General features: G+C 46.0%; 3 gene segments (V, D, J or C); 2 read left to right on the top strand and 1 right to left on the bottom strand.

The window, feature by feature from the left end:
- Nucleotides 1-23,933, top strand: part of LOC134479197 (Ig gamma-2A chain C region-like) — a 398,327-nt gene that overhangs the window by 275,976 nt on the left and 98,418 nt on the right.
- The window catches only part of LOC148005504 (Ig gamma-3 chain C region-like), a 36,581-nt gene that overhangs the window by 3,718 nt on the left and 8,930 nt on the right, over nucleotides 1-23,933 (bottom strand). Inside the window, 1 exon segment of the C gene segment in view lies at nucleotides 6,803-6,933. Coding sequence covers nucleotides 6,803-6,933 — 131 coding nt within the window.
- The window catches only part of LOC148005503 (Ig gamma-3 chain C region-like), a 53,158-nt gene continuing 38,525 nt past the window's right edge, over nucleotides 9,301-23,933 (top strand). Inside the window, 4 exon segments of the C gene segment in view lie at nucleotides 9,301-12,093; nucleotides 18,676-18,948; nucleotides 19,320-19,421; nucleotides 20,782-21,102. Of these exon segments, the coding sequence occupies nucleotides 12,012-12,093; nucleotides 18,676-18,948; nucleotides 19,320-19,421; nucleotides 20,782-21,102 (778 nt within the window).

The following is a 23,933-nucleotide window of genomic DNA, read 5'->3' as shown; positions in this document are numbered from 1 at the left end:
TCTCAAAAAACACTTCCCAGAAGATTTCACCTCAGTGATGCTGGTCCCTTCTTAATTACCACTAATTTCTTAGCTCCAGCTAATTAGAATCAACTGTCCTAGTAGTCACTTCTCTTCTTGACTCTAAAGCCAGAGCCACATGACTGCTGAGTTCTGCATTTGCTGGGACTGAAACATGATCCTCCCCACCCCCTTATTTGAGTGTATCTGGTTTGATGTGGAGGTCCTTGATCCACTTGGACTTAAGCTTTGTACAGGGTGATAAGCATGTATCAATCTGCATTCTTCTACATGCTGACCTCCAGTTGAACTAGCACCATTTGCTGAAAATGCTCTTTTTTCCATTGGATGGTTTTGGCTCCTTTGTCAAAAATCAAGTGCCCAAAGGTGTGTGGGTTCATATCTGGGTCTTCAATTCTATTCCACTGGTCTGTCTGTCTGTCTCTGTACCAATACCATGCAGTTTTTATCACTATTGCTCTGTAATACTGCTTGAGTTCAGGGATAGTGATTCCCCCTGAAGTCCTTTTATTGTTGAGGATAGTTTTAGCTATCCTGGGATTTTTGTTATTCCAGATGAATTTACAAACTGTTCTGTCTAACTCTCTGAAGAATTGGATTGAGATTTTGATGGGGATTGCATTGAATCTATAGATGGCTTTTGGTAAAATGGCCATTTTTATTAGATTAATCCTGCCAATCCAGGAGCATGGGAGATCTTTCCATCTTCTGAGATCTTCTTCAATTTCTTAATTCAGAGGCTGGAAGTTCTTATCATACAGATCTTTCACTTGCCTGGTTAAAGTCATGCTGAGGTATTTTATATTACTTGGGACTATTATGCAGGGTGTCGTTTCCCTAATTTCTTTCTCAGCTTCTTTCTCTTTTGTGTAGAGGAAGGCTACTGATTTATTTGAGTTAATTTTATACCCAGCCACTTTGCTGAATGTGTTTATGAGGTTTAGTAGGTCTCTGGTGGAACTTTTGGGATCACTTAAATATACTATCATATTATCTGCAAATAGTGATATTTTGACTTCTTCCTTTCCAATCTGTATCTCCTTGATCTCCCTTTGCTGTCTGATTGCTCTGGCTAGAACTTCAAGAACTATATTGAATAAGTAGGGAAAGAATGAGCAGCCTTGTCTAGTCCCTGATTTTAGTGGGATTGCTTCAAGTTTCTCTCCATTTAGTTCAATATGAGCTACTGATTTGCTGTATATGGCTTTTACTATGTTTAGGTATGGGCCTTGAATTCCTATTTTTTCCAGGACTTTTATCATGAAGGGGTGTTGAATTTTGTCAAATGCTTTCTCACCATAATGAAATGATCATGTGGTTTTTATCTTTCAGTTTATTTATATAGTGGATTACGTTGCTGGATATCCATAAATTAAACCATCCCTACATCCCTGGGATGAAGCCGACTTGATCATGAAGGATGATTGTTTTGATGTGCTCTTGGATTCCATTTGCAAGAATTTCATTGAGAATTTTTGCACAGATATTCATAAGGGAAATTGGTCTGAAGTTCTCTTTCTTTGTTGGGCCCTTGTGTGCTTAGGTGTAAGAGTAATTGTGGCTTCATAGAAGGAATTCGGTAGTGCTCCATCTGTTTCAATTTTGTGGAATGGTTTAGATAATATTGGTATGAGGTCTTCTATGAAGGTCTGATAGAATTCTGCACTAAACCCATCTGGATCTGGGCTTTTTTTGGTTTGCAGACCTTTAATGACTGCTTCTATTTCGTTAGGAGTTATGGGGTTGTTTAAATGTTTTATGTGTTTCTGATTTAACTTCGGTACCTGGTATCTGTCTAGGAAATTGTCATTTCCTGCAGATTTTCAAGTTTTGTTGAATATAGGCTTTTGTAGTAAAATCTGATGATTTTTTGAATTTCCTCTGATGCTGTAGTTATGTCTCCCTTTTCATTTCTGATTTTGTTAATTTGGACACACTCTCTGTGTCCTCTGCTTTGTCTGGCTAAGGGTTTATCTATCTTGTGATTTTCTCAAAGAACCAGCTTTTGGTTCTGTTGATTCTTTGTATAGACCTTTTTGTTTCTACTTGGTTGATTTCAGCTCTGAGTTTGATTATTTCCTGCCTTCTACTCCTCCTGGGTATGTTTGCTTCTTTTTGTTCTAGAGCTTTTAGGTGTGCTGTCAAGCTGCTGATATATGCTCTCTCCTGTTTCTTTCTGCAGGCACTCAGAGCTATGAGTTTTCCTCTTAGCACAGCTTTCACTGTGTCCCATAAGTTTGGGTATGTTTTACCTTCATTTTCATTAAATTCTAAGAAGTCTTTAATTTCTTTCTTTATTTCTTCCTTGACCAGGTTATCATTGAGTAGAGCATTGTTCAACTTCCATTTATATGTGGGCATTCTTCCCTTACTGTTATTGAAGACCAGCTTTAGCCCGTGGTGGTCTGATAGGACGCATGGGATTATTTCTATCTTTCTGTATCTGTTGAGGCCTGTTTTATGACCGATTATATGGTCAATTTGGAGAAAGTACAGTGAGGTAGTGAGAAGAAGGTATATCCTTTTGTTTTAGGATAGAATGTTCTATAAATATCTGTTAAATCCACTTTGTTTATGACTTTTAGTCTGTCTACGTCTCTGTTTAACTTCTGTTTCCATGATCTGCCCATTGATGAGGGTGGGGTGTTGAAATCTCCTACTATTATTGTGTGAGGTGCAATGTGTGCTTTGAGCTTTTGTAAGGTTTCTTTTATGTATGGAGGTGCCCTTGTATTTGGAGTATAGCTATTTAGGATTGAGAGTTCATCTTGGTGGATTTTTCCTTTGATGAATATGAAGTGTCCTTCCTTATCTTTTTTGATGACTTTTTGTTGAAAATCGATTTTATTTGATATTAGAATGGCTACTCCAGCTTGCTTCTTCTGACCATTTGCTTGGAAAGTTGTTTTCCAGCCTTTTACTCTGAGGTAGTGTCTGTCTTTGTCTCTGAAGTGTGTTTCCTGTAGGCAGCAAAATGTTGGATCCTCTTTGCATATCCAGTTTGTTAATCTGTGTCTTTTTATTGGGGAATCGAGTCCATTGATGTTGAGAGATATTAAGGTATAGTGATTGTTGCTTCCAGTAATATTCGTATTTCGATGTGAGATTATGTTTGTGTGCTTTTCTTCTCTTTGTTTTGTTGCCAAGACGATTAGTTTCTTGCTTTTTCTCGGGTGTAGCTTGCCTCCTTATGTTGGGCTTTACCATTTATTATCCTTTGTAGTGCTGGATTTGTAGAAAGTTATTGTGTAAATTTGGTTTTGTCATGGAATATCTTGGTTTCTCCATCTGTGTTAATTGAGAGTTTTGCTGGATACAGTAACCTGGGCTGGCATTTGTGTTCTCTTAGTGTCTGTATGACATCTGTCCAGGATCTTCTGGCTTTCATAGTCTCTTGTGAGAAGTCTGGTGTAATTCTGATAGGTCTGCCTTTATATGTTACTTGACCTTTTTTCCTTACTGCTTTTAATATTCTTTCTTTGTTTTTTTGTATTTGATGTTCTGACTATTATGTGATAGCAGGAGTTTCTATTCTGGTCCAATCTATTTGGAGTTCTGTAGGCTTCTTTTATGTTTATGGGCTTCTCTTTCTTTGGATTAGGGAAATTTTCTTCTATAAATTTGTTGAAGATAGTTACTTGTCCTTTAAGTTGGGAGTCTTCACTCTCTTCTATACCTATTATCCTTAGATTTGATATTCTCATTGTGTCCTGGATTTCCTGTATGTTTTGGACCAGTAGCTTTTCCATTTTACATTATCTTTAACAGTTGTGTCAATAATTTCTATGAAATCTTCTGCTCCTGAGATTCTCTCTTCTATCTCTTGTATTCTGTTGGTGATGCTTGTATCTATGGCTCCTTGTCTCTTCCTTTGGTTTTCTATATCCAGGGTTGTCTCCCTTTGTGCTTTCTTTATTGTTTCTATTTCCATTTTTAATTCCTTCACCTGTTTGATTGTGTTTTCCTGTAATTCTTTCAGGGATGTTTTGTGATTCCTCTCTATAGGCTTCTACTTGTTTATGTATGTTTTCCTGTGTTTCTCTAAGGGAGGTCTTTATGTCTTTCTTGAAGTCCTCCATCATCATGATCAAATGTGATTTAAAATCAAGGTCTTGCTTTTCTGGTGTGTTTGGATATTCAGTGTTTGCTTTGGTGGGAGAATTGGACTCTGATGGCCATGTAGTCTTGGTTTCTGTTGCTTGGGTTCCTATGCTTGCCTGTTGCCATCAGGTTGTCTCTTGTTTTACCTTGTTCTGCTATTTCTGACAGTGGCTAGACTGTCCTATAGGCCTGTGTATCAGGAGTGCTGTAGACCTCTTTTCCTCTTTTGTTTCAGCCAGTTTTGAGAAAAAAGTGTTCTGCTTTCATGCGTATAGTCTTTCCTGTCTACTGGCCTTCAGTTGTTCCTGTGGGCGTTTATCCTGAGTCCACCAGGCAAGTCACTTGGAGCAGAAAAGTTGGTCTTACCTCTTTTCTCAGGCCTGAAGTCGCTCCTCAGAGGCTGTGTTTCAGCTCTCTGTGAAGGTAGCAACCAGAAGTGCCTACCCCGCCTTTTCTCAGGTCCCTGTACACAGGGGGTCCAGATGGCACTAGGTGTTTTCCTCTAGAGTCAGAAATGTGGGCAGAGTGTAGTCTCTTCTGGCTTCCCAGGCATGTCTGCCCCTCTGAAGATTTACCTCTCCCTCCCACGGGATTTGGGTGAAGGGAGTTGTTGACCAAGTCCCTTCCGATCAGAGTGGTGTCTGGACCTCAGGGGACCTGCCGCTTGAGTGCCCCTGTCTTCCTGTTCCCAGAGGCCCTATACAGTTTCCTCTTGGGCCAGGGATGTGGGCAAGTTTGGGCAGTACTGGCGGTCTCTCCCACCTGCAGTTTCAAGAGTGCCCACCTCTCTGGGCAGTGAGCTCTCTCTCCCATGGGGTTTGGGAGCAGGGAGCTGTGGGCTGGGATCAGTGAGGTTCAGGATCCAGTTACAAACCGGAAGTGTCCGGTCCTTTGTTCCCCCTTCTAAGAAGGACTGAAGCATTCACACTTTGGTTGTCCTTCTTGGGCTTCATGTGGTCTGTAGATTCCATCTTGGGAAATTCGAGCTTTTGGGCTAATATCCACTTATCAGTAAGTACATACCATGTGTTGTGTGTGTGTGTGTGTGTGTGTGATTGGATTACCTCACTCAGGATGATGTTTTCTAGTTCCATCCATTTGCCTATGAATTTCATGAAGTCTTTGTTTTAATAGCTGTGTAGTATTCCATTGTGAAAATGTACCACATTTTCTGTATCCATTCCTCTGTTGAGGGACATATGGGTTCTTTCTTTCTTTCATTTTTAGCTTCTGGCTATTATAAATAAGGTTGCTATGAACATAGTGGAACATGTGTCTTTGTTATATGTTAGAGCATCTTTTGGATAAATGCCCAGGAGTAGTATAGCTGGGTCCTCAGGCAGTACTATGTCCAGTTTTCTAAGTAACCTCCAGACTGATTTCCAGAGTGGTTGTACCAGCTTGCAATCCCACCATTCTGACTGTATGAGGTGGAATCTCAGGGTTGTTTTGATTTGCATTTCCCCAATGACTAAGGATGTTGAACATTGCTTTAGGTGTTTCTCAGCTATTCAATATTCCTCAGTTGAGAATTCTTTGTTTAGCTCTGTACCCCATTTTTAATAGGGTTATGTGACTCTCTGGAGTCTAACTTCTGGAGTTCTTTGTATATTTTGGATACTAGCCCTCTATCTGATGAAGGATTGGTAAAGATCTTTTCCCAATCTGTTGATTGCCCTTTTGTTGTAATTACGGTGTCCTTTGCCTTACAGAAGCTTTGCAATCGTATGAAGTCCCATTTGTCGATTCTTGATCTTAGAGCATAAGCCATTGGTGTTCTGTTCAGGAAATTTCCCCCATGCCCATGTGTTCAAGGCTTTTCTATTAGAAGCTGTGGCACCGTCTAGTAGAGACAGCCAGGCTCAGCCTCAGCATGAGTCAACAGAGGGAGGCAGGAAAAACATCAAGAGAATTTCTCATCTGTGCCCCTCTCAGTGAAGCAAAGATCAACTCAGACTCGAGACCAACAAGCATCGCACAGCTAGCTCTATAAGCAAGGCAAGCTCAGCCTCAGTCACTGTCCATCAAGTCCTATTTATAGCCTCTAAAACTCATACATCCTCCATGGGTCTTGCCTCAGCATGTGCCTTGCCTCAGTACATGGTTCTGTCTCAGCTGACATCACTCTGCCAATCAGTCTGAGGAAGTGGCAAGAAACTGCAGCACACCACCAGAAATTTTTTGTTGTCTTTTCTCTCTATGGAGTCCAGACAAATGGAGCTCAACTACACAATATAAGGTGGACCAATACATATATGTGGTTAGCAAAGAATCTTAATCACATGTTCTTTCATGTGATTGCTTTAGCAGATCATTCTTTCTCCTGTGTCTGTTTCAGCAAAACATTCCTTCATGACTCTGGCTTACCCTTTCACATCTGTGTTCACTTCAGGAAAACACTCCTTCATGTGCTTGCCCAAGAAAAACACCAATCAACGCAACTGACTTTCCAAAGAACACTTAAAGTTTCCACTTTAGGGCACTCCTTTGGATAGCTTGGAACACTGGGAACATAGGAAATCATAGGAACAGTGTGGGAAACAGTGTGGAGACAAACTAGTAACATTATAGATACAATAGCAACAGCTTGAAGCCCTGTGGGAACAGTGTGAAGACAGCTTGGGGACAGTAAGAACATTGCAGGACAGTAGGGGTCCACTAGGGTGATGGTATTGCCAACCTTGAAAATTGTGACAGCAGCACTGTAGCACATGGTGAACAGGAAGAGGCTGATGGAGATGGTGACGGTCATCCAGAACCTGTCCAGCTCCCCATCCCAGGCCTCAGCATAGGACACATTCAGTTCCAGCTCTGTAGAGAGAATATCTTTTGCATCACCTGTCAATAACAAGACCTATGGACTATAGGAATGGGTAGAATAGATGGTGAGACATCATGTAAGCAGAAGGAATTCTGGGATAGAGCTAGACAGAGCAGAGTTACTGGGGAAAATGTGACAAGACAGACACATAGTGTCTGAGTACAGGCAATCACCAAACAAAAGTCTGGCTACATGGTTAAGGTATTTGTAAACATACATTGAGTCTGAGCTATATTTCTGGGAGCAATAGGGACCAAACTTCAACACAGCTCTGCACAAAGAAGGAGTCAGTGATTGCACAACCAAGGTAGGGCTAGGGTAATTTTCTATGTGGCAGAGTAGGTGTTTGAGGAGACAGGAGAAGTAAGAATGCCTGGACTGAATGAGCAAACATCTTTTTGGAGCCAGGCCTGCTTTCTGCCTGCCCCTCCCCCATCCAGGTCTACAGCCTCAGTTCCAAAGATTACTCAGTCTCTGTCCATGGGTTCAACCAGACATACAGCGTATAATGGTAGTCTCAAGTGTGAAGATCCTTCCTTGCGTGTCTGCCCCCTCAGTGCTAAACCTGACTAGACTTAAATAGAGTCTGTGACCTTTGAGGACAGTGGCTGTACATCCTGACTTACCTTCTGCCTGTCCCCTGATAATCAAGCCCAGAGAGTCAGAGTGATGGCAGAGACTGTGTCTAGTGATAACCGGATTCCAAAAGAGATTTCCAATAGGAAGTAACTGAGCCAGACTGCTCAGTTATGAAGATTCAGTGATGGTAAGGAGAGGAAGGCCAGGCCTGGGGGTTCAGTCATAAACTGAACCATTTGCATGTGTTATGGGAGGGGCATAAAACCCTTAGAAGATGACAATTGTATCTGTCTCAGATATCCAACATGTGGATTTTGAGGAGGGTTCTATGAATGGATCTGATGTTCTACAAGGTGTCCCTAGTGAGGACCCAGGGTGCTAGGTGTGCATGCAGAGTGTGAATGCACATGCTGTGTTTACTGGTTTATGCTCAGCAGATTGGTTCACACAGATCCATCCTGAGCATCCAGGGGAGAATTAGTACTGGTACACTGCTCTTCCCAGGGCTTCATCTATGTCACATGTCACCTTTATAGCAGCAAAACTGGACTCCTAGGTCGCCATCACTAATACCACCATGAATGTGTTCTTGGCTGTCAGGAATATCATAAGTACATCTTTGGACTTTAGGGAAGATCAAGACAGGTAGTATGTTGCCTGTGTCCTGAACTATTCGTGCCCGACCCGACCTGCCCTTGGGGGTTGGAGGTGAGGTGGCGGGGAATCAATGACACAGACTCCAGGAGCAGATGACAAATACTGCAGCAAGCTAGTCTGAATGCTTCTGCAAGCTCCTTTAACACCCTCCACCAGTGTCCCATTGGTCCGAAGAAAGCATCTCTTCTATACGTCAGTTTCCACTTGACTGACATTGTCTGTGTCCACTATACTTGGTTTCTCAGGTAGTCCTGAATTAGGTCCTCCTGCAGGAGATGGCTTTGGGGCTGCAGGGCCCCCAACAGTTATGCATAGACAGCCATGTCCTTCCTCCTACATAGTGCTTTTGGATTTTAGTAGCAGGTGAGGAGACATGAGTCTGGAATTGGGACACACTCCAGTGTAGGGATGCATGGAATCTTCACAATTCTCCTGGGGCATAGTAGCTCATCTGAACACTTAGGACACTTTTTGTGTGTGTACTGGGCCCAGAGCTTCCAGCCTGGCAGACCTAAGCTCCATGTTAGTAGTGTACAAAAGTCATCAAGCTGAGGAAAGAAGAGGGGGCTCAGATTAGATCCCTCCTGGATATTATCCTTGGTGATAAGTCAAGGTCTGAAGTACACCTCTTGTGTCCAAGGTACAAAACATGTCCCATAGGATCTCTACTTGAGCAGGAGGGGCATGAGCAGAGACATCCAGGAGGGTCAGAAGGGAATCCTTGCTTTTCTTAGCTTAGAATTCTTCCCTGGCTTTGAGGATGACCCAGGCATCACTTCCAAGGAACCCTTGTTTTCCCTGACTATTCTCTCATAATTTTTCCTGTCTACCTTGGTTTGCTAGCTGGGTGGACTCCATTGCTGGTGACAGTCTGGCTAGGCCAGTGTAGGGCACTGAGACTTTCACAGATAAGCACTGAAGAAACTAGGAATGTTAAGCACACAGATTTTCTCTTACAAGGGAGAAATTGTATAACTTGTTTTCCTCCTAGAAGGCTGGTGAGTGAGTAGCCTGGTGACCTTTGCACTCTCTAGATGACTGAGACCACACAAGATCCCCACCACCAAGCCCTTTAAGATGTCACATGTGGTCAATCAATAGAGTCCATCTTTATAGAAGAAGTCACTTGTATTTTACAAAGATTTCAAATCCATCCACAAATTCATGCCTTAAGCTTTATTGTACATGTGGGCTTGAGTTAATTATCCCCAGGAAACATTTTTTCCAAATGGTTTTGTACTTACATGTACCCAAACTAAACTGCACAGTGTCAAACCTAGAAGATTAAACCAAACAGACTACCAAGTCACATTAACCTGAACTTCCTTCTTGCTTTACACAGATTGACACTGCTGTCAATGGTGTTCACAGAGACCACCACAGGCCAGGTGCTGGAGGGAATATCCACTGAGCTGTTGTGGGTGTACAGAACAGTCTTTAGGATAAGAGAAAAAGTCATTGGACATGACTCCACAGATCTAGGGCATGGTCATGGTCACTTACCAAGCAACCAAGAGCCAAACGCATCCCCATACACAGGACCAGATATAAGATAAATGGTACCTTGCTGTAAGAGAGAGAGAGAGAGAGAGAGAGAGAGAGAGAGAGAGAGAGAGCGCATTCACACTGCCAGACAAAGGCACTTGTACACATAGTGTCTCCCAGGGCCCTAGCCTTCTACAAACATATGAAATGGGGTCCAGTAGTGGGTCTGTGAGCATTACATGCACACGTGACTAGTTCCACCTACCTCATCTTCATACTTTTAACCTATGGATCATCAGGCTATGACAGGGCTGTGGCACTGTGAACCCATCTCTACTCCTAGTCCACAGAACACTGCTGGACCAGCGGTCAAGAGAGGCTATCTAAATACCACTCTGATGCCTTTTCCTCCTGACCTTCATGATTACAGAGAGGATCCATGAGCATATTCAGGGACCAACCACAGTCAGATCAGCACAGGGACAACCAACCCCTACCTCAGCTCTGTCTACCCTTGGTTTTTGCTCTTCCATAGATACCTTGTCTCATTGTGACTTATAGGTTCCATATGTGACTATGATATGATAGTTCTTCATCTCAGATCCTCTGAGTATCAACATTCTCACAGACCTAGAGCCTGCCTTTGCTCTGAAAGCTGTATCTTCTCAACTTGGCACTGACACAGACAGCACTCTCCATTCCTGTGTATTGACCCACATCCTACCCTGAGATATTCCTCAAGGAGCCTCCTCCTCAGCCTATGTTCTTCCCCGGCCAGCACAAGCTCCTAAATCTGTGTTCTGGGTCTGAGCCTTGGACCTCATAACGTGGATCTTCTGTTTACTGAGGTTCACCCCCAGCATCCTATTCTACAATTACCCAGCATGGGCACCTCTGGCCAGACATAAAGTCCCACACTGACATTCTACTTCTTGTTCTTCACACAGCAGTCTTTCTAATGAGGCTGTAATAACCTCCTAGCTCCTCACCATTTGCAACAGTCTTCCTTCTCTTCCCATGCATAATGTCACTGTCTGAAGCCCAGAGAAATATCTTATTCTTCCCAGTAGTCCCAGTCCTTCAGGATGGGTGGAACCTCAGTATTGCAGAAGCTGGCCAGTCCCAATCCCCTTCAGAATTTGTTCCTATCCATCCAGTCAGTACTAAGGCCCTGCTGGCCTCCCTCTTCCACACCTGTACTTACACTGCCCCTGAAAAGACCTTAAATGAGTTCCTTCCTCTACTCTGGGGGATCCACTACCCTGTGTATCATGTGCAACAGCACGTTTGTTTCATATCCTCATGAGCCCCTGGGATCAGAACAAGACTCCCTGATTTTGCAACTGTAAATCATGAGATTCCCATGGCAGTGCCAAGTTAGGGACCTTCTGCATCAGGTCCCGTTTTCATTTATCCAAGACCTTCTCCTGAGTCTCAGCAATGCTTGTCCCTGGACAAGATTTCCTGTGCTTGGAAACTCAGGCAGAGCCTCGAGCCTCTGCTATATCCCATTCAGTTTGGATTGCACACTCTCTCACAGCCCTCAGCCTTTCTTCTGTGCCTCCGGCATATCAGGGTTTTCTTGAGGTAGCACTAGCTAGAGACAGGGACAGAGAGGTTTAGCCACCAAAGCTGGACTTAGATCACACATGACAAGAGGCCCAGAGGCTATGAACCCTCTCCAATGAGGTGGTCAGGAAAAGGGGGGCATAATCACTCAGCCTCAGCCAGCTCAGGGACCCAGAAGGCCCAGGTGTGAAGAGAAGGAGCACATCCAGGCTTCCTACCTTGTCCCCTGAGTCTCAAGGGTACTGCCTCACCCAATCGCATACGTCCACATGAACTAATCTCAGTCAGCTTTGGACTCCCCCTCATGTCCAGACATAGAAACCCCCCCCAGAATAAAGGGGAACTTCAGGAAATACGTTATGCCACCCACTGTCAATCCTGTTCTTACTCAATCATAGGGTGGAAATAGGGTGGCATTCACATCTCTGGAACAAAGACTGTGACTCTGGGAAAGACAAGAGAAAGCCAGGAACAAATACATCTGCTTTCACAGCTTCCACATGACAAAGGGGTCAGCACTGAATGAAACTGCAGAAGGAGAAGACCTCACAGACTGCCAGCATCTGTAGCCCTTCCAGATCTTTGAGTCATCCTATCACAGGAGATTGAGAAGGAGTTGACGGACCAGCCCAAGCAGAGGAAGCCTGTGTGTTCAACAGTAAATGTGTTTGCCAGCAGCCTGGTGTCAACCGAGCAGACTGTGGCGAGTGCTTGGGAGACAATCACAGGCAGCTAGAGCTGCACAACCCCATAGACAACAAGCCTGAACCACAAGGAGATGATGAAATATATCAAGAAGACTGTGGAATCAGTTTGGCCTGGACTACAGGTTGATAGAACCAAGGCAGCTGAGCCCTGTGGTAAGTGACCCAGGAGGGGAGAGGGAGGGAGCTTCCAGGAGCATGCCTGGGAATGCCTTCAGGCCTCCTGAGAAGCAGAAAGTAGGCACCCTGGGGTTCCAGGAACCATCCCAGCACTCAAGAGTTACTAAGGGAATAGAAGCAAACCTGAGCTGAAAGAAAAGTAGAGGGAAGCCCAAGCAACTCAAAGTATCAGGCAGGACAACTTCCAGTGAGCTAAGAGAACAGGAGTGCTGGAGAAGGCAAAGCAAACCCAGCAGATCAGGAAAACCAGCAAAACACCTACCGGGACTCAGGGCATAGGAGTCTGGATGACTAGAGAAACCCAGAAACTGAGAGAACAGCCTTAACAGCTGTAATGGGCCTAGAGATGTGCAAATGTGGGACCCCAATCTGAACTGCTAGAGGGAGAGGGTAAGTGGGAATTCAAGAGATCTAAGAATGACTGGGGCTGGGTAGAGAGGTGGCCTAGGAAAGGATGGCTGGTCTTCCCCATGAGTCCAATAGCAAGATTGGCAGAATGGGTTATCCTGTGATAGGTGGCAGTATCAAGGACCAAATGAGGAAGCTACAGAGTATTAGTCTGTGTGGGAGCTAAGAGGTGAGGACACAATGCTGACTAGTATATGGGAACCGAGGCTGATAAAAGTGCTGTGATTCAGGGCATTTCTGGAAGCTCCATGATCCAGGTTGCAGTACACAAGTAAACTGGGACAGACAGGAGTTCTGGGAGTTCAGTTCAGATACTGGGAACTTAGGAAACCAGACTGAGTACCAGAAGGAAACTGAGGCTGTTGGCAGAGATATGAAAAGGCACTGGAATTCTGGAGACTAGACTTTCCAATCAACTACAGAGAAACTGAAGCAGGTAGGGGTGGTGGATACAGCTGAGCATCACAGGAGACCTGGGGGTTGGGGACAGCTATACTGGGGCTAGCAGTGCAACCACAGAAATCAGAAGACCAAATGGAAAAATGAGGATGACCTTTGGTAGGTAAAAATGCTGGATGCCTAAGTTACCTCCAGGAGCTTAGGGAACCTCACAGAGCAGCTACAAAGCTGATGGTGCTAGTGAGACTTCCAGAACCAGATCAGGCAGGTTGGCGTGTGGAAATGGGGTTAATAGAGATCCACGATAGTGACAGGTTCAGGAGGACAAACTAAAAACAACTGAAAGAGTTATGTGTCCTGTCAGAAGCTGATCTGACACCCACAGCAGAGACATCTAAGGTCTCATAGCTCGCATCAGACAGGCTTCAGAGCTAAGGACAGCACAAAAGGAAGGAGGCATCAAGCCATCCTGGGGAGGACAGTGCAGTACCCAGGAGTGTTAACCCAACAGGAGTGGGACTGATGTAGCAGCTAGGATAGATGACAGAGGTCTCATCAGAGTCCCTGCCAAGATGAGCATCCAGGGGAGCTAAGCAGCTGAGAAACTCACCAGCTGAGAATCTCAGTAGAATCAGGGTATATGGGGGTTCCAGAGTGTGAGGGAAAGTCAAGAGTTCAGAACCCAAGACTGAGCACCTGCAAAAGAGCTAAGGCCTGTGAGAGTGTGGGGAACACTTTAAGCAGCTTTAGGGGAGCCAGGACAAGTAGAAGTGTGGGGACCCAAACAGGGAAGCTCCAGGGGAGCTAGGAAAGGTGGAACTGTGGGAATCCAGGCAGAATAGCACCTGGGGAGCAAGGAAAGGTGGAAGTGTGGAGACCCAGGCAGAGCAGCACCTGGGGAGCAAGGAAAGAAGTGTGGGGATCCAGACAGAGCAGGTCCAGAGGAGCCAAAAAGTGGAGGTGTAGAGACACAAGCAGGGCAGCATCTGGGGAACCAGGACAGGTGGAAGTAGAGGGATCCAACCAGAGCAGCACCAGAGGAACAAGGAAAGGTTGTACTGTGGAGATCCAGGCAGAGTAGCAGGAGAGGAGCTAAGACAGGTGGAAGTGTGGGGACCCAAGCAGGGCAGCAAAAGGGGAGCCAAGACTGGTAGAAGTATGGGGACCAAATGGGGCAGCTGTGGGGGCGTCGGGGGAGCAAGGAAAGGTAGACGTGCAGGCAGAATAGCACCAGTGGACCAGGAATGTGGGAGTGAGAGGATGAAAGCAGGGCAGCTACAGGTGAGACAGGACAGGTGGAAGTTAAGTAGTTATAGGGGAACAGGGGCAGGTGGGAATGACAAGTACAGCTGACAAGGATACAGGGGATCTGTGGCAAGTGGAAATGAAGGGACACAGGCAGAGAGACTACTGGGAAGCTGAGGCAGGTACGACTGTGGGAACAAGGTCAAAAAAAAAAAGCCACAGGAGACCAGAAGGGAAGCTTGCACATGTGGTAGTGGGGGATTCTTAGCTTAGCAGTCACAGGGAAAGTGAGCCAAGTAGGAATGCAGGCATGGGGGGCAGGCACAGCTGAGCAAACACTAAAGAGCTGTAGCTGAAGGGCTATAAGGTACCAAGCTGAGAAGCTGCTGGGAATCTGGAGCTAATGGGGTGTGGGGGAGCAGGCTGAGCAGCTACACAGGATCAGGGATAGGTAACTGTGTAAGGAGGCAGGCTGAGCATCTCCATGACAGCTGGAGCTATTATGAACGTGAAGCTCCAGACTGAGCATCTGCAGGGAAACAGAGGCAAGAGGGAGTGTGGGGATACAGGCTGAGTAGGTCCAGGGAAGCTGTAGTAGGTGGAGGCGGAGGCCCAGGCTGAGGAGTTACATGGGAACTGTGGTAGGAAGAGTGTGGGGAACCAGGCTGATCAGCTCCATGGGAACTAGTGTAGGTTCAGTGCTAGGAAGATAGGAGTCTGAGAGCACTCGAGGGAGCAGAATGTACTGGGTATGTAGAAACCGAGGCCAAATACACACAAGGGAGCTGAGGTAGGTAGAAAGAAAGGATTCTAGACTTAGCGGTCACAGGAAAACTAAACCAAGTGGGAGTGTGGGATCCTAGCTGAGCTGTATAGACATGGAGGAACTGGGGGAGCTATTAGTAAATATACTAGGCATAAAATTTCAGGGAAACTGAGGCCAGTGGGAGTGTGGGGATCCAGGCTGAGTAGATCCAGGGAAGCTGTAGTAGGTGGAGGTGGAGGCCCAGGCTGAGGAGCTACAGGAGAGATGGGACATTAGGGAGGGCAGGAATCATGGCCAAGCAGATACTCAGTAGCTGAGATACATGTGGGGGGCCAGCTTAAGCAGCAGACACAGGGGAGCAGGATCTAGTCAGCTTCTAGGGATCCAGGCTGTGTAGACATGGAGGAACTGGGGGATCTATAAGTAAATACACTAGGCATAAAATTACAGGGAAACGGAGGCCAGTGGGAACGTGGGCCTCCTACTGAACAAGTAACAGAGAGCCAGGACTGATGGGTAGAAGAGGAACCAGGGTGATGAGCTCCAGGAAATCTGTGGGGACTCGGTCAATGGGAGAACAGGGTGAGCAGCTATAGAGGATCAGGGATAGGCGAAAATGTACTGAGTCAGGCTGAGCAGTTACATGAGAGCAGGAGCCCTAGTTATGTGGAGGTCCAGGCAGAGGGGCTGGAGGGTAGCTGAGGGAAATGGTGCTAGAGAATCAGGCTAGGCAGACACAGGGGAGCAGGTTCTAGTCTACATATGAGTGGGGATCCAGGATGTGTAGAGAAAGGATAGCAAAGGTCATGGAGGATTCCTGGCTTAGGGGTCACTGGGAAACTAAGACTGGTGGAAGTGGGATTGTCCTAAGTGAACAAATTCCACGAAGCTAGAGCCAGTGGATGTAAAGGTAGCAGGCTGAAGGAATATAGAGTATCTGGGGTAGATGGGAATGTGGGGAATCATGCTGAGCCACTACAAGGACAGTGTGGCTAGCAGGCTGTAGGAGACCAAGCTGAGTATCTGAAGGGAAACCAAGGGAAGTGGAAGTGTAGGATTCCAGAAATGAGCAAATGCAGGGCACTTGAGGCAGGTATCAGTGTAGGGAACGAGACTGAGCAGTTCACAGGTCACCCAGGGTAGGTAAGAGTTCTGGAACATCAGAGAAGCCTCTGGAAGCCCTAAGCACCTACAGTAGACCTAAGGCAGGTGGGGTGCAGGGAATAAGCTGTGCAGCTCCTGAGGAGGAGGACAGGTTGGAGTAGAGGAGGTTCTGACTAAAGAGTTGAATGGGAGCAAGGCAGGTGGGAATGTGGAGGAACTAGCTAGACAGAAGTCCAGATGAGATTGAGGGCCACATGATCCCCTGAGCCAATGAGCTGGCCTTAGAAATCACTCTGCTGGGACCAGGGCCAGGGGTTTGAGGAACAAGGCTGAGGTGAAATGGTAGCATGACAGGGAGGCAATGGCAGAGAGGAAGGAGAAGGCATGCTTAATTCATGGTGGAGTGCAGGGAGGGAAAGAGCCAGGAGGTCTAGGCTGGAGCTGATCCAGCTTTCTGCACTGATGAGAGGGGCGGGACTGAGTTCTTTTGGCTCCAGGAGCCAGGGCAACAAGACAAAGGAGCCTAGCATAGCAAGGACACATCTGGATCTAAGACCAGGAGAAGAGTGCAAGACCGAAAGTTCAGGAGGTCATGGGAGGGAGTGGGAAATCTACAAGGGACTGTCTTTAGAAAAGAGTAAGTGCCCAGTGGAGGGAGTGCCCAAGTCCAGTGTTGACAGATATCAGGGGTGGGCAAAGGCTGTATGTGCAGTAGGCAGGCCCAAGTCCCCAGGAAGGAAAGAAGAAGTGCATAGGAAAACGGGTCAGGTCTAGCAGGAGCCAACTGAGATGCTCAGGACTGAGAGGCAGAGACCAAGACACAGGAATTGCTGAGCTCATGCAGGTACCAAGAATAACTGAGGGCTAAGAGAAAAACGATCTAGGGAATAGGGGGGCATGAGGAAGGACTGTTGGCTGAGAAGGGAAAGGGACAGGGAGAATCCTAAGGGTTGATAGAGCCAAGGAAATACACAGGATTTGGGTTGTTAGTCAGGAGTTCTGTCTGTGATCCAGAAAGATGGTGGAAACAGGGCAGGAAGATCAAATCTGTCCCATCTATATAAAGACACACGGTCAACCTACAAAAGGAAGGAGGTGTGAGGATCAGGGGCTGAGCAGAATCTGTCAGAGCTCAGGTGCAGCAGAGACTAGCATGGCTCTGGGGATAGAGGGAAGGACCAGAGAGACAGAACGGACAGGGGACTCGAGGTGATGACCTGCTTTATAAAAATGGTTGTACATTACAATTTCAAAAGCACTGTGCTACTGAGAAAGGAAAGGGACTTCCCGAGGTTTGGCAATACAAGCCCCGTGCAAAGGCAGAACCCAGGGCACTGTGAAGACAACACTGCAAGACAGGAGAAGCCAAGGCTGAGTTCACCGAGGTCACATTAGTGAGAATACACTGCGAGGAGAGGGGAGGCACTGAGCACCCAGCCCACAGCAGACAGGCCCGTGCTGAGTCCCTGGACAGTGGGGGAGGGGTGGGGGTGGGGCTGCTGGCGACCTGTAACAACTTGGAGAAAGATTTGAGTAGAACCAAGGTAAAAAGTGTGGGGAAAAACACATGTTCACAGGCCTGGTTGACATGATGCTGGGCACGTATGGAGGCAAAGTCAAGAGGGCAGTGTAAGGGTCAGAAGTGAATACTGACCCAAGAATAGAGAGTGCTAAACCTACGTAGATCGAAGCCAACTAAAAAGACAAGCTACAAAACGAAGCTAAAGCCAGACATCTTGGACTGTGAAGAGTTCAGAGAACCTAGGATCAGGAACCATTAGTAACAGGCCAAGGAAGATAGAAGCTGCCTAGGACTTGGCAAGAGCCAACTTGGTTGGACTGGAAAAGAAAGGAGGAGACAGAAGACACGAGAGATGTGCCAACTTGATTTTGGGCTTCACTGTTGTCCATACTGTGTCCAGCCATATGGCCCACGGATAACAGGTTTAGCCGAGGAACACAGATACCCACATTGGACAATGGTGGGGGAACACAGATACCCATACTACAGGGCTCTTTAGGGCATTTCCTGAAAGTGTACAGAGAAGGTGCAGAGGTGACTCTGGAATTGGGCGATGAACCCTGACATCCCCACATGGATGTTGGTATTCTGTGCTTAAAACTTCAGCAAGCAAGTCTGTGAGGGGTCACAGGTCTACACCTATGTGTACTTTGCTTGTCTCTGGAATTCTATAAAGTGGGACACTGAAAATATCTGACATCCCAGAACATGAGAAGGAAGAGCAGAGCAGACAGAACCAGAGCACAGCTTGAGGAAAGAAGTCAGGCTGCTCTGCTCAGGTGCTCCAAGTTGCTCAAGGGGCTATGAGAATATAGAAGGCTGTCTGTTCCTGTCAAAGTCACAGAATTATATCCATAAAGGAGGTGGGGGAGATCATTGGTGCTTAGAAGAGTAGGAGGTAGGTCTCTTCCCAAGAAGCCTGAAGGAGTTTCAGGAAAAAATGGTGGTGACAGAGAGACAGGCTCCCGAGATTGGTCATGGGGCTTCAAAGCCCTTCTCCCTGTCTGCCTGGTACTGAGTCATTTTTATGAATCTGGCAAGAAAACTGATACTGTCCAGACCTCACCTTTGTCCCTGGTTCCATGTCCTCAGAATTTCACTATCTGTCTTGCAGCTCCTGACAAGGAACCTGACATGTTCCTCTTCTCAGAGTGCAAAGCCCCAAATCAAAATGAACATGTGAAACTGGGCTGTATGGCAATTGGAGTGCAACCATTGACTCTGACCTGGGAGCCAACGCTTCCAAGTACTGTCTTCTCTGCTACAAACAAAGATGAATATATAACGATCCTTCAGGTCTCTGTGCTGGCCCCAAATCTGAGCCCCAACCTCACTTGCACCATAACAAACACATCCAAAAAGAAAAGCAAGAAATTCAAGTTGCCTGGTGAGTATCCCTGAACCAAGCAGAAGGGCCTTGGGGGGCTTCCCATACCCACATTCAGCTAATCCCCATAGATTGACTGAAGCAAGACCACCCCACACCTTTGATCCCTCCCTTCCTTATTCTTCCTCCATTCATTCCCTTCCGTTCCTTGGCTGCCTCTTCAATCTAACATTTGCATCCACACCTCAGAAACCCTGTACTAACTGTGAAAGGAGGCAGCTGGGTGAGTGAAGGCACTAGCTCTGCTTTGTACTTCCACACCAGAACCATTCCATCCTGTGGTCCTCTTCTCTCACTGCTTTCCATCCCCCTGGGCTCCTCAGAATACTCTGCTCTCATCATCACCTTTTGTCCATCTTCTTTGACTCCAGAGACAAGGAATTCTCAGTCCTCCAAGAAAGCCACTCCAACTCCCCAAGCAAAGAATCACTACATAGAAGCCACCAAGCCTACTGCCACCAAAAACATAGTAGGTAAGAAGTCCAGTGTATCTTACACCAACTCATTTGTTCAACGTTACTCCTCTTCCTCTTCCTCTTCCTCCTCCTCCTCTTCCTCCTCCTCCTCCTCCTCCTCCTCCTAGAAACCCTCCATGACTATTTCTCTGAGCTGTCAATGTACATCCTAGGTAGAAAGGGTTACTAATATGCCTTCTGCAAGCCAGGCCCTATCCAAGCACCAACGAATTCCACCATATAAACCTGTGAAGTCGTCATCCCTTTTTGAGCTAATGCTAAACAGAAGAAGGACAAGTACAAAGACCTTCCTGGCACATAGGACCTGAGTTCTGTATATCTGAACCAGACTGTGAGATCCTCCTGGATTCTGCAGGCATATGACCAGACAGAAAATAGGACATCTTTGAGATGCATAAGAATCTCATTAAAGGGCTAAGGACTATCACACCTAGACTCGAGGGCTTATCCTACCAACCAACCAGAGTTTCCAGGGACGAAGCCACTACCCAAAGACTATACATGGACTGACCCTGGGCTCCAACTGCATATGTAGCAATGAATAGCCTAGTAAGAGCACCAGTGGAAGGGGAAGTCCTTGGTCCTGCCAAGACTGAACCCCCAGTGAATGTAATTGTTGGAGGGAGGGCATTAATGGGGGGAGGATGGGAAGGGGAACACTCATATAGAAGGGGAGGGGGAGGAGAGGGAGATGTTGGTCTGGAAACCAGGAAAGGGAATAACAATTGAAATGTAAATAAGAAATACCCAAATTAATAAAAATGGAGGAAAAAAAGTCTCCACACCTCTAGGATGGCCATAACACATGTGTCCCATAAACACAAGAGAAGGAAGAACCCCTATTTCATCTCAAGCCACTGATTCACTGGTAATGCCTCCTAACACACACACACACACACACACACACACACACACTAGCTAGATTGGAAGATAGAAAACCTAGGATTGGCCTCGCCTTCAGAATATAGGATAGAAGACTTAGAGAATAGATGGGGCACCAAAGAAACCTGCACTAACAAAAAGCCATACAGAAACAAAACATGGGTCTGCTCAGGAGGCACTGAGCATGCCTATGAGCTAGGCAGTGACCAGGAGAAGCAATGTCTCCAGCATAGGCCTCTCCTCACCAAGTCCTTGGGCCCCAAGCAAGGCAGCCTCATTTTCTAGATGAAACCTATTCCCACCCCACCCCAAGGCTGTCCAATGCCCCTGCCTAACCATATGTCCTTTCCCTAACAGTGTCCAAGCCATAACTATAGTCAGATAAGAAAGGGAATTTCTTCTGTCCTTTCACACATCTCTAGATACCCCCAGCCCAAGCATGACAAGATAAGCCTCTTACCATTTCTCCCTGCAGGGGCTATGGCACCCAGCAACCTCAATGTGAACATCCTGACCACATCCCCCCACCACGAAATGTCATCTTGGCTCATGTGCGAAGTATCCGGCTTCTACCCCGAAGATATCCACCTCTGGTGGCTGAGTGCCCAAACTAAAATGGACCCGATAAACTTTGTCACTGCACAACCCGTCCGCCAGTCTGGGGACAAATTCCAGATCTGGAGTGTCCTGAGACTGCCAGTAGCTCTGAGCCCTTCACTTGACACCTACACATGCGTGGTGGAACATGAGGCCTCACAGACCAAGCTTAATGCCAGCAAGAGCCTGGAAATCAGTGGTAAGTCACAGCTGGGTAAGAGAGTCAAGCAAGCAGAGCCCTGGGTACACGTGATAGACAAATACTCCTGTTTGGGGAGGAGAGGTCTGTATTGTCTAGATGAGAGGAACACTGTGCTTGTCTGTTTCAGTTTAGAAGACAGAACTGCATAACACTTTCTACAACACTTTCTAACCCTTTCTACAACTTTTACTTTTTTTCAGTCCTCTCCTCTATGGTGTTTAAAGAACCCTGAAGGAAGTATATATAGGTGTTTATTCATATTCTAGGGCTGGTATTCAACAGAAACAGTCACTTATTGTCAGAAGCTTGACCAAGTGTGAATTTTCCCCCAATAACCATTTCTGCACACTGTGAGATGGAGCTTCCCTTCATAAGTAAAGGCAAAAGCTGTGGACATACATGCAAATGCCTGCAGTTCAATTGTACAAGTCCGTGAGATCCATTTAACAAACAATAGCAGTTATTTCTCTACTGGAGCCTATGAACTCCCCAGCTATAAGTTTTTCCCTACTGCAGAGCAGAGCTTAAATTCAATAGGAAAGATGTTGGTTGTACCAATAACTGCTGTACCACTGTTTCACCAGTAAGCACATCTTATATAACAAGATGATTAATGTAGCACTCAAAGTCCATGCTCATGAGAGAATGTTGGCAATAGCCTATAAAACATCTCCCAGCACTGCAAAAAAAAAAAGGCAGCAGGAAGGCAGCTTCCACCTCAGTCCTAGCCCTTGTTCTCTATGTCTTACAGCCAAAGTTTGTGAAGTCTCCAGCAGTAGAAATTTACCATCTACTTCTGGTGTGTAAGTAAAATCAATAGTGATAACTTTTGCAGCTTGTGGCTCCTTGGGGGCCTCCCTGAACAATAACTCATGCAGAAGTAGCCCATATCTGCCACTGAGGCTTCCATTAAACAAACTTTGAATTGAGGGAGTGTCTTTTCCCACCTTCACATGGTGCTTCCTGTGTTTTAACTCTTAATGAGTCACTGAGGGGTTTTTCTATCAACCCAGCCACTATAAGGCTGTAAGGCAGGTGGAAGCATCATTGGCTCCAGCTGTCCTCAATTACACTCTTCCTATCAATGCTTGTGAAATGACTGCCTCCTTTAATGTCGATTTTCAATGAGAGCCTATGTATAACACTGGGTTGGGTGAAACCCTTAATGTCAGCTTTTCCCACTGGTTGCTTACATAGAACTGCTTGGGAGAGGCCTGTGGAAATATCCACACAGGTGAGGGCACATTCACATTCCTCACTGAGACGCTTAGGCCTTCATGAAGTCTGCCAGACATATGGGACAGGTAGACTTGTGTACTTGCCCATCATGCATCCATGCGTTGATGTCATAAGCAAGAACAGACCTCACCTGTTCATGAAGCGGGCAGAATCAGAATATATCACGAGAATGCCAGAGGCTCTCATTACTTTCCAGCCTTCAAAGATTCACAGCAGAATTTGATTTTCTGTCAGCCTTTTTCTCTAGAAACTTTGACTTAACACAAATCTTGTCACTTTTTTTTGGGTAACCTGTATAATGCCCACTGTCTTCTCTTTCATCCTTTTTAAAAATATCATCCCAAATGTCTCACCACCTCACATACACTACCAACACATTTTTCTAAATAATCATTCAAGTCGATCAGAGTCTCAGCTACTCATAAAGATCACACCCTATAATGGAGCCCAACAAAGCCACTAACGTTTGTGTTAGTCCTGTTCAGGCAGGACTCCCCAGCAGAAGCAGCACTACCCACTTCAGTGGGCACTGAATGCCACTTCTCACATGTTTGGATTTTTTTGATAAGACTTTAAATTATCTTTCAGTCATATCTGATGTTCATGGGTCCCTCAGCCAGTAATAACTGAATATCTCTGCTGTGAAGGTGTTTGTCTGTTTGTGTTGTTTGTGTGCCAGGAAAAGCTGTTTAGCACAGGTCTAATTGGTATTCTCCTTCCCTTGTGGTGCGGCTATTTCCTTTGAGTTAAAACATTCTCTCTTGGGTCATGGGGTGAAGGAGGAGCTAGATTTTGATGGAATGATTTCCCATGTATTTCCTTAGATAAATGAAGCCTTTGTCTCAAGGAAGGATGGATGGTTCTACATCTGATTCTCTACTCCATGCTGCTGATTCTAGACTCTTCCATGTCCGGTGTCTCCGGGCTATAAAGGAATCTGACCTGTTTCTCCCTCTTTGCTTCCTTATTGTCTTCATCGGTTCCAAGTTTTCAAATCACAGGATCGGCTCTTTAGTACAAATCTGATCTGTCCTGTCTTTTCCTTTATCCCCTGCCTGCTCTGAGAGACAACAGCATCTCCATCATAATCTCTCTTTTTCCTTCAGAATCAGAGACCACTGTAGAAGGCAGCATCTGTGCATCTTTTTTCCATTGTACTCCTGCGTTATATGAGCGAGATTTTCTAGGCAGACAGCTGAGCCTTGGCGTGCCACAGCTGGCTTGCTACGCCATCCTACATGTATTACTTTCTAGGACTGCAGTATCATCTCTAATCTGAAATCCATTTGAATGAAACCATATGTTGGAGGTCCAATTCAAGGAGGCTTGCCACCTCATACCATGTAAAAGAAGATGGTCAGCCAAGGGCTGCTCCAAAAATCCCCCACTCTCAGATAGCTCAGACTTGGCAGCAGAAGTTCCTATCACCCCCTAGCAGGGAGTAAACAGCAACTACTACAACTAGAAGCAAACCATCTCATACCATAAACGATGCTAGCTTCTCTGATACCTTAGGCCTAAGTCCAGGAGTTGTCTGCCTCATTTCTTTCTCTCTTCTGCTGGAGAGCCTTCAGGACCAAGGGCCGCTA

This window comes from Rattus norvegicus, chromosome 6 (genome assembly GCF_021556685.1).
Source record: "Rattus norvegicus strain SHRSP/BbbUtx chromosome 6, alternate assembly SHRSP_T2T, whole genome shotgun sequence".
Classification (NCBI taxonomy): domain Eukaryota; kingdom Metazoa; phylum Chordata; class Mammalia; order Rodentia; family Muridae; genus Rattus; species Rattus norvegicus.
This window is presented reverse-complemented; position numbering and strand designations above follow the sequence as displayed.